The sequence below is a fragment of the Nerophis ophidion genome, linkage group LG09 (assembly GCF_033978795.1).
Source record: "Nerophis ophidion isolate RoL-2023_Sa linkage group LG09, RoL_Noph_v1.0, whole genome shotgun sequence".
In the NCBI taxonomy this organism is placed as follows: Eukaryota; Metazoa; Chordata; class Actinopteri; order Syngnathiformes; family Syngnathidae; genus Nerophis; species Nerophis ophidion.
The window spans coordinates 61,280,573-61,290,956 of NC_084619.1; the positions used below are offsets into that span (position 1 = coordinate 61,280,573).

A 10,384-nucleotide genomic window follows, 5' to 3' on the forward strand; every position below is an offset into this window, starting at 1 on the left:
TAATGATATCAATTACCACTGCGATACATAATGATATCGTTTACCCCAGACTAAGACACCGACCTTCTGCTTCTCGCTCTCATTGTTTTCCAGCTCCGACACCTGGACGAGGACGGGAGACGCTGCCAAAGAAGCAGAGAAAAGTCACGTGGGTGACGTCTTCATGTCGGACATTGGGACGGCGACTGACCTTTGACCTTGCGCTGGGGGGGTGGCTGTTGGTCGTACGGCTGGTTGTATGGCAGGGAGGGGTGGAAGTTGTTGGTGGCCGGGTACATGGGCGACCACTGTGGCTGTGTGTATGGCATGAAGCCGCCATACTGGCCGTAGCCGGCGGGCATCATGGTGTGCACCTGTGGTGGGTAGGAGGGGACGGGCAGCACGGGCGGTGCCGTCATAGTGTCGGACGCTTGCTGTTGCGACTCTTTGGCGGCGGCGGCGCCGCTGGAGCCCGAGCTGCTGCTGCTGCTGCTACTACTACTACTGTGGCTCCGCCTCCTGCGGCTGTCCTCCGAGCTGCTGGACGAGCGGCGTCTGCGCTTCGTCTGCATTTTGCGGGCGGGCTCGTTTCCCTCCAGCCGCTCCTTGGTCCTGGCAGCCATTTTAGTTATCTCGGTCACGCCGAGGTCCAAGCCAATGGTTTTCAGCAAGTCCTGGATGTTGTGGTACTTGTCCGAGTCCGAATCCTGCTTGAGCCTCACTTCTTGTGACTCGGGGGCAGAAGACGCCGGGGCGGCGCTGTTGGGCTTGAGGCCGGAGGGAGGCCAGATGGCGTCCACGTCGCTGGTGGTAGAAGGTGCCTGGAGGTGGGGCAAAGCCACAGGCGGGGTGCAATACTTGGGGGAGGCGGAGCGAGGCAGATAATCGCTGTACAGTGCCTCCTCCGTTATGTCCTCGTAAAGATCAAACGTGTGGCTCTGGGCCGGCTGAGACTGCGCCGAATATTTGGGCTCCAAAGACTCCCCGTATAGGAACTTCTCCTCGTCGTCCATGTCCGCCGCCGTCTTTTCTGGGCTCTCTGCTCTTACGCTCATGCCGGCGTCCAGTAGGTCGACGATCTCCTTGATGTCCACACTCTGAGCGATCAGCGGGTCGGACTGCAGCTGCACCAACATGGATGCCATGGCGGCCGGCTCCATCCCTCTGCAAGCCTGCAGCAGTTGCTCGGCCACGGTAGAAATGGTGGACCCCGCCGCCCCTCTCGGCGAGTCTGTGCTCTGAAACAAAAGCCAGACGCGTCTCAGTCACAAAGCTTTTTAGATACTTGAGAGGCAAATTAATGAATGAAGGAAAAATAGGAAAGATGTGCTGCAGAGATAGCTGGCATGTTGACAGCGCTACACTAGCATTATTAATGATGTCATCTAGCTCGAGCTAACTAGCATGTTGACAGCGTTACACTAGCATAAATATGTCATCTCGCGAGGGCGAACTTGTGTGTTGACAGCACTACATTACAATTATTAATGATGTCATCTAGCGAGTGGCCTTGGTAACATTAGTCATGAATGATGGGGCTGTAGTCTGCTGCACGCATCATGCCCTTTGAGCAGTAAGCTAATACCAAATTCGGGCAGCAACGCACCCTTAGTGATGGCGAGTCTTCGTTTTCGCCGTGTTTCTTTAGTATGGACCTGGTGGGCAGACTACAGGTGTCCTCCAGCGCTGTCCTGCGGCCAACGCCTCGCTGCTGGTTAAAGTCTCTGCCACTGGAACTGCTTCGACTCCTCCTGCTTTTGCTGCGGTTCCGACTTGGCGAGGACCGACCATGGCTCCTCCCTCTGGACCTGGATCTAGATTTGCACCTGGATCTAGACCTGAGGCGAGGGCGGCTCTTACTGCGACCCCGGCTCTTAGCCCGGCTGCGGTCCAAACTGCGACTCTTGCTCCTCGCCCGGCTCTTGCTGCGTCCTCGACTTTTTGCCCGGCTCCGGTCCGGACTTCGCTCTCGGCTGTGACTGTGCTCATACTTGCGGTGTAGGTCCCTACAGAATTACACACAGCAAAGCGTAAAGCTTCATCCCAAAAAGATGAAAAGAAAAAGAAAATAAACAATAATTAAACCATAAACCGCTGCTTTTTTCCTACGCTTTAAAACCGCGCGGCTAATTTGTGGATCTTTCTCAGATGACTGGCTTAATGAAACACATGCAAAGATATTAAAAAGGTACCTATGGTGCCATCTAATGGTTTCACTGCAGGTGTTGCTGGGTGAATGCCTACAAGTGTTTCTTGCTGTTTAAAGCTTTGAATCGGAAGTACAAGTGTCTTCCAATCGTCCATAGCATTTCTATTCGTATGGATTCTTCCTTTCCCCCAATGAAATGTTGTGGGTGCAGCTTATTACCGGGGCGCAACATAGTTCGGAAAATACGGCGAGTAAAAAGAAAAATAATAATATGTACGCAATTGTTTGCACTCTGCCGGTTCAGTGTTTACATTTCAAAAGCAAATAAACATTTTCGACTTCAGTCAATCAATGCAATTTGGAAAATGTGTTGGGATTTCCTTCAATCCTTACCTGTCGTGGTGATGCGAGGTGGAGCCTGTGAGCTCGTTGCCAACGGTGATGACGAGGTCGTGGTCGATGGGATCCCCCAAGCGGGGCGAGTGAGACCTCTGAGTAAAAACAAGAGCTGACGTTTACATTTGAAGAAATACTTGGTGATACCAATTTTCGGTACTTTTGTGTTTGTTCATGTGTTAATAAATGTTCATGTGTTAATAAGACCATGTCTTTTTCCATTGAACAGTGATCTGATAATGATATCAGTGCTGGGACAGAGTAGACTGTGCAGTGGCAATTCCTATACCCCACATGGCAATGGTCGATACTATTGATGTGCGATAACACTCATCTCCTTTTCGGGTAATAGTTAGGCTAGTTTCGGCGATACCGATACAATACTCTGCGAAAATATACTTAATGTGTCTTAACATCTAAAAAGTTGTGTGTTTTCAAATAAGAAAAAATCTGAATGTAATGAGAAAAATCTGACTTTTTAAAGCAATAATTAATAATATACTTAGTCACCAACAACGCAATAGTTGGTCTTTAAATACACATAACTGTTTTTAGCATTTAGAAAAAAAAGTTAAGTCACCCCGACCCAAAATATTAGAAGCTCTCAAAATAAAAATTCAATCTATACAACACAAATCAAGGTAGTTGATTTTAAATAAAGGACAAACATAAGTCACAATGTGAAAAATTACAATAATAATAATAGTAAACACTGTTAAATATTTATTTGAGCTTCTTTTTTTTTTGTCACACGAGGTTATGCAGTTACACAATCTTATTATTCTTACATGGAAAAAAACAATATTAAAAAAAATATGAAAAAAGGGGCATGCGTTCGTTACGTCTTGATTACTGTAATGTATTATTTTCAGGTCTCCCTTTGTCTAGCATTAAAAGATTACAGTTGGTACAAAATGCGGCACATAGACTTTGACAAGAACAAGAAAGTTTGATCATATTACGCCTATACTGGCTCACCTGCACTGGCTTCCTGTGCACTTAAGATGTGATTTTAAGGTTTTACTACTTACGTATAAAATACTACACGGTCTGGCTCCATCCTATCTTGCCGATTGTATTGTACCATATGTCCCGGCAAGAAATCTGCGTTCAAAGAACTCTGGCTAATTAGTGATTCCCAGAGCCCAAAAAAAGTCTGCGGGCGATAGAGCGTTTTCTATTCGGGTTCCAGTACTATGGAATGCCCTCCCGGTAACAATTAGAGATGCTACCTCAGTATAAGCATCTTAAAATTCATTTCTATACTCTAGCCTTTAAATAGACCCCCCTTTTAGACCAGTTGATGTGCCGTTTCTTTTCTTTTCTGCACCCCTCTCTCTTGAGGAAAGGGGGGCACAGGTCCGTTGGCCATGGATGAAGTGCTGGGGTGAAGTGAGTCGGGGACCCAGGGTGGATCGCTCTCCTGTGCAACGGTTAGGGACATCTATGCGCTGCTGACCCGTCTCCGCTCGGGATGGTCTCCTGCTGGCCCCACTATGGACTGGACTCCTACTATTATGTTAGATCCACTATGGACTGGACTTTCAAAATATTATGCTAGACGCACTTGACGTACATTGCATCTGGTCTCCCCTGGAGTATGTGGGCTGGGGGTTGTCACCCACATCTGCCGTCCTCTCAAAGGTTTCTCATAGTCATTCATATTGACATCCCACTGGTTTCTGAGTTTTTCCTTGCCCTTATGTGGGCTCTGAACAGAGGATGTCATTGTGGCTTATGCAACCCTTTGAGACACTTTTGATTTAAGGCTATGTAAATAAACATTGATTGATTGATTGATATTCATGATTTTTACACAATACAGCGTGTCTCCTCTCGGAACTTTTTAAATGTTGGTCATTCTCATTTCCATGCTGACTGCTTTCCTTTACTTTAGGCGCATTGCCGCCTAATAGACATAATGAAGTGTCAAAGGCATAAGCAAGTGGCAGTTTATTTCCATTTTACGATCAGTGTATTGTTGAATGGGCTCAAACTCATGTTTATTGAGGGCCATGTCGCGATTATGGCTGTCCTCAGAGGGCCGCATGTAACATGAATATACATGAACACAAACATATCATAGCCTTGTTACACAACTGCTTTGATTATTTTTTTACCGACAGATTGATGGAAGACCTGTTTTGAAATTGTAAGACAAGATGACAAGCGGATATTTAAGCGTTCCTTTTAAATTACCAAAACATCCCGCTTTGAACATCCTGTTGCGTGATCTGATAATAAAGTGCAGAACATTTGCAACATCCATCCATTTTCTACCGCTTATCCTTTTCGGGGTCGCGGGGGGTGCTGGAGCCTATTACAGCTACAATCGGGCGGAAGGCGGCGTACACCCTGGACAAGTCGCCACCTCATCACAGAGCCAACACAGACAGACAACATTCACACTCACATTCACACACTAGGGCCGATTTAGTGTTGCCAATCAACCTATCCCCAGGTGCATGTCTTTGGAGGAGGGAGGAGGCCGGAGTACCCGGAGGGAACCAATGCAGTCACGGGGAGAACATGCAAAGATCCGTAGCGCAGGATCGAACCCAGGACCTTCGTATTGTGAGGCAGATGCACTAACCCATCTACCACTGCGCTGTATCTGTAGCTTTAATTCCAGCATGCTAAATTACATTTTGTCACAGCTCTTCAGTTAAAGTGGTAAATCTACACTTCAATCATATGCTGATGTATATAAAGTAGGGGTGTAACGGTATGTGTATTTGTATTGAACCGTTTCGGTACGGGAATTTCGGTTCGGTTCGGGGGTGTACCTTAAGAGTTTCCACACGGACATATTAGGTAGCGCACCACACGTTGTGTAAACAATGCAGAGCGAGGCACAACACACGGCATGCTAGCAGTGACCAGGCTAGGACAACATGCAAAAGCCAGAGCTTGATGACCCTCCTGCCTTGTTAAGATCTCCCGTTTGGGAACACTTTGGCTGCACGATACAAAAATGGGGGACAGAAGTTTGCTGACATTGTTCAGCAGCAGTAGGGTACGCTTCTGCCAACACTTCAAACATGCTAACTCCTTTGAACCGGCACCACCGCATTCAAGCAGCCTCTCCTCAGCGAGTCAGGCAGGGCTGAAGCAATAACAAATGTATTTATAGCAGCAGATTTAAGACCATCCATCCATCCATTGTCTACCGCTTGTCCCGTTCTGGGTTGCAGGGGGGTTGCTGTATTTCATTTAAAACTAGATTTTGACCCACATCTATGGTGGAAGAAGTGGCGGGATAGGAGCGCAAAAAAGTGACGGCTCCTAAACTGTTATCCGACGTCCATCCATCCATCCATTTTCTACCGCTTATTCCCTTTCGGGGTCGCGGGGGGCGCTGGCGCCTATCTCAGCTACAATCGGGCGGAAGGCAGGGTACACCCTGGACAAGTCGCCACGTCATATAGAAATATATGTAGTGTTCATCGTGTGAGGCAATGCATATTAAACAATAAAAAAAACCCTAATAACAGTTGGAATTGGTGCAGGTTATCAGGGACTGTTATTACTGGCGGACAGGTGTCACGGTGTGACTGCAGCCAGGCACGAAAGAAAACCCTCGTCTCCATGGCAACGTCTTTGTCGCTTTCACTCATTTGTCGCTTTTCTATTAACGCAGGAGTAGGCAACCCAAAATGTTGAAAGAGCCATTTTGGACCCAGATAACACAATGCTGTCAAGGGCCATTCATATAAAACTTGCGGGCCGCACTAACATTGAACTTTCAAATTAAGGTGGGGGCCGCAAAATAACATCCCGCGTGTCTGAGACCCCTGATCTAAAGGATGCATAACGTAACTCAAGCCTCTACTATAGCGTCTATTCTATGCGCCTTATAATGTGGTGCGCCTTATATATGAACAAAGTTTTAAAATAGGCCATTCATTGAAGGTGCGCCTTATAATCCGCTGTGCCTTATAGTGCGGAAAAAACGGTAGTTATCGTCACCATTCCAGCTTTTTCTCATTACGTTTTTTTCTACTAAATGTTTATTCCTGCGATATTCTGCAGGCTGTGGATAGCAGATGGCCTCCGGGCCACACTTTGGACACCCCTGCACTGTATGTGGTGGAACAAGTACCTGAAGTCAAATATTTGGCCATAATCATAGACTATCAGCTCAATTTTAAAAGTCACATTATGAAAATGTGTAAAACCCTGAAGGCCAACCTTGGGTGTTTTAAGATTATATGAAACTGCTTAGCTCTCAGCTGTGCTTTTACTTTTATGAATTCAATGATTCTTTCGCATATATCTTATGGCTTAACTACATGGTCCCTGGAACACCAGTCATCAGTCAAGACCATTGAGTGTCTTTATAACCACGCCTTGAAAGTCCTAGACAAGAAGAGTATACGATATCATCATTGCCAAATTTTAACCAAATACAATATTTTAAGTTTTACCAATTTAATTTTGTTACATACAGTCAAACTGTTTTTTAAATGCTTGGATAACTCTGCTCCCCAATTGCTGTGCAAGGCAATTACAAGACTGCAAAGTGGTACCAGATCTACCACTAGAGCAGTGGTTCTTATCCTTGTTGGAGGTGCTGAAACCCACCAGTTTCATATGCGCATTCCCTGAACCCTTCTTTAGTGAAAAATAAAATGTTTTGGTTTTTTTTAATTCAAGAAAAAGTCATGTTTTTTTACTGGTGCACAAAATGAACCGTGCATAAACATCACCTTGTTCAAAGAACAAAACCAACACCGTGCATGAACTCACAACAAATTACACACCTTACACACATTACCATGAATTGATTAACGTGGACCCCGACTTAAACAAGTTGAAAAACTTATTTGGGTGTTACCATTTAGTGGTCAATTGTACAGAATATGTACTGTACTGTGTAAACTGTACTGTTTCATATATTCTCTTCCCTTGCAACCTGCTAGTAAAACTTTCAATCAATCACAAAACCTGCAAATCAGATGGAAAGTTAGAGGGATCATTGTTTGGGGGTATCCATAATACGCTGATAGGGAGAAGTTTTTATTTACACGATAAGTCGGATGTGTCTTTACCTCCGTGGCGGGGACTCTGCCGAACCCCTAAGGCAGGGGTCGGGAACCTTTTTGGCTGAGAGAGCCATACAAGCTAAATATTTCAAAAAGCATTTCCGTGAGAGCCATGTAATATTTTTTTTAAAGACTGAATACAAATAAATGCGTGCAATTTTAAGTAAGACCAACATTTTTAGTGTATAATAAGTCTCTTATTCTTTTTAATAACATTGTTATTCCGAAGCTAACCAATAATAAATAAAATACTTCTTACCATTAATGCGACTTCTTGAACAGGTGCGGTATAAACCGGATGGATGGATTAAAATGCATGAGAATGTTTTATATTTTGAACGTTATTTTTGACACTGTGATTACCAACGGGATTATTCATTACTTACCGTGTTAAGCAATGTCAGCGAAGATTTATCTGAGAGCCAGGTGCAGTCATCAAAAGAGCCACATCTGGCTCTAGAGCCATAGGTTCCCTACCCTTGCCCTAGGGTTCGATCGAACCCAGGTTAAGAACCACTGCACTAGAGCAATGTCGAAAGGCAACTGTTGCGTTCCATTCCGTAGGGCAGGGGTAGGGAACCTATGGCTCACGAGCCAGATGTGGCTCTTTTCATGACTACATCTGGCTCTCGGATAAATCTGAGCTGACATTGCTTAACATGATAAGTAATGAATGATTCCACTTGTAATCATAGTGTTAAAAATAACGTTCAAAATATAAAACATTCTCATGCATTTTTATTCCATCCATCCGTTTTCTACCGCATCTGTTCAAGAAGTTGCGTAATGGTAAGAAGTTATTTATTTATTATTGATTAGTGTGGGGCTTGCCCCTCTGAGGGTTCTTTAGACCACCAAGCACCAAAATGAGAGACTGTTTCAGGGTTACAATATTGTTTTATTTTTCAATAAGTCTCTCAGTTGCTTTCCAGCAATTGTATTTTTCTCTTTCGTTCTCGCTCGCGCTCTGGCTCCAGCCCCAACCCCGTCTCTCCTCCTGGCTGCTGCTTATAACAGAGCGACAGGTGATTAGATTATCGACGCACCTGTCGCTGATTTCGAGGCCTTTCCTGGCACTCCCCAGTTCGCTGCAGGCCCGCAGGCCATGCCCCCTCCGCAGTTAGCTTCAGAATAACAATGTTATTACAAAGAATAATAGACCTCTTATACCCTAGAAATGTTGGTCTTACTCAAAAATCCACGCGTTTAGTTGTTTTCAGTGTTAAAAAAAATATTACATGGCTCTTACGGAAATACATTTTGAAATATTTGGCTTTTTGGCTCTTTCACCCAAAAAGGTTCCCGACCCCTGCCGTAGGGCATCTTTTGCCCAGACTGCCTTTTTGATAAAAGGACCACAACTATGGAACTCTTTACCTGACACTTTGAAAAGTACATCTGGACTTTCAAAAAACAAAAAAAATTATGGCTAGTGGGCTTCACGGTGGCAGAGGGGTTAGTGCGTCTGCCTCACAATACAAAGTTCCTGCAGTCCTGGATTCAAATCCAGGCTCGGGATCTTTCTGTGTGGAGTTTGCATGTTCTCCCCGTGAATGCGTGGGTTCCCTCCGGGTACTCCGGCTTCCTCCCACTTCCAAAGACATGCACCTGGGGATAGATTGATTGGCAACACTAAATTGGCCCTAGTGTGTGAATGTGAGTGTGAATGTTGTCTGTCTATCTGTGTTGGCCCTGCGATGAGGTGGCGACTTATCCAGGGTGTGCCCCGCCTTCCGCCCGATTGTAGCTGAGATAGGCGCCAGCGCCCCCCGCGACCCCGAAAGGGAATAAGCGGTAGAAAATGGATGGATGGATGATGGCTAGTTGAGCAGCAATAGTGTTCCCATGTTTAGTTTTTTCAAATTTTTACAAATTGTTTTTTATCTAGTCTGCACTTTGTGTTGTTATTATTGTTATTGGCTTTTATCTAGATTGCACGTTGTCTGTATTATTTCTATTTTCATTATTATCGACTCATTTTTGCCTTATTATTTTTATGTTCCTGTTTTAATGATGTTGGATCTGTGTTGTTGTTGGGGACAAGTGTTGTAAATTAGCTTTGGCTACAAACACTATGATGCATACATTGGATAACTGTTTCAGATGTCTGTTTTTTGTATCTGTCCCTATTTCAAATAAACTTTAATCATAATAATAACGCACTTTTCGGTTTGATAACAACCCTTCACTCCGTTGTTTGACGGACAGGAGATAAAACTAAACAGGAGCATTTGATGGCACTGCAGCTAAATATTAAAAGTCGGACTATCGCAATGCAAAACTCACCTCTCGGTGCGGAGATCCGGACGAGTGCCCTCGACCATGGTAGTCTCTTGAGGGCGAAGGAGGGTGTTTTCCGTGCGGCGGCGAGCGCCGGTGGTCCGGATAGCCGAGGTCGTGGTGTGGAGGTCTGCCGAGGCCTGGTGGTGAGTAAGGCTCGGAGTAGTGTGGAGGTCTGCCTCGGCCTGGTGGTGGGTAAGGCTCGGAGTAGTGTGGAGGTCTGCCTCGGCCTGGTGGTGGGTAAGGCTCGGAATGGTGTGGAGGTCTGTCTCGGATCATTCTGCGGCCCGGTTGTGGGTAAGCCTGCAATGGCGGTCGGCCGCGGCCCTCGAAAGATGGCGGGTAAGGTCCCCTCGGTGGAGGCCGACCGTGATACATGTTTCCCCAATGAGTGACCACCAACAGACGGTCCAAGTGCCGGGCGTACTTGGTTTACGTGAAAGTGGAGCCTGGATACAACATCCACAGCAGAAGTTTCATGAGTGCGTGAAACTGTGCCCCTTCGTTGTTGTCGTCTTCTCCTTCTTCGGCTTCA

At 45.6% G+C, this 10,384-nt stretch overlaps 1 protein-coding gene across 2 annotated transcripts in view; it reads right to left on the minus strand.

Moving 5' to 3' along the window:
• znf318 (zinc finger protein 318) overlaps positions 1–10,384 on the minus strand; it is a 20,280-nt gene extending 9,896 nt beyond the window's left edge. For both annotated transcript variants that reach the window (XM_061911419.1, XM_061911418.1), the window contains exons 1-5: positions 9,856–10,384; positions 2,522–2,619; positions 1,586–1,985; positions 191–1,217; positions 64–122 (exon numbers count right to left, since the gene is read on the minus strand). In XM_061911419.1, the coding sequence (XP_061767403.1) occupies positions 64–122; positions 191–1,217; positions 1,586–1,985; positions 2,522–2,619; positions 9,856–10,227 (1,956 nt within the window). In that variant the 5' untranslated portion in view covers positions 10,228–10,384. The remainder of the gene's footprint in view (positions 1–63; positions 123–190; positions 1,218–1,585; positions 1,986–2,521; positions 2,620–9,855) is intronic.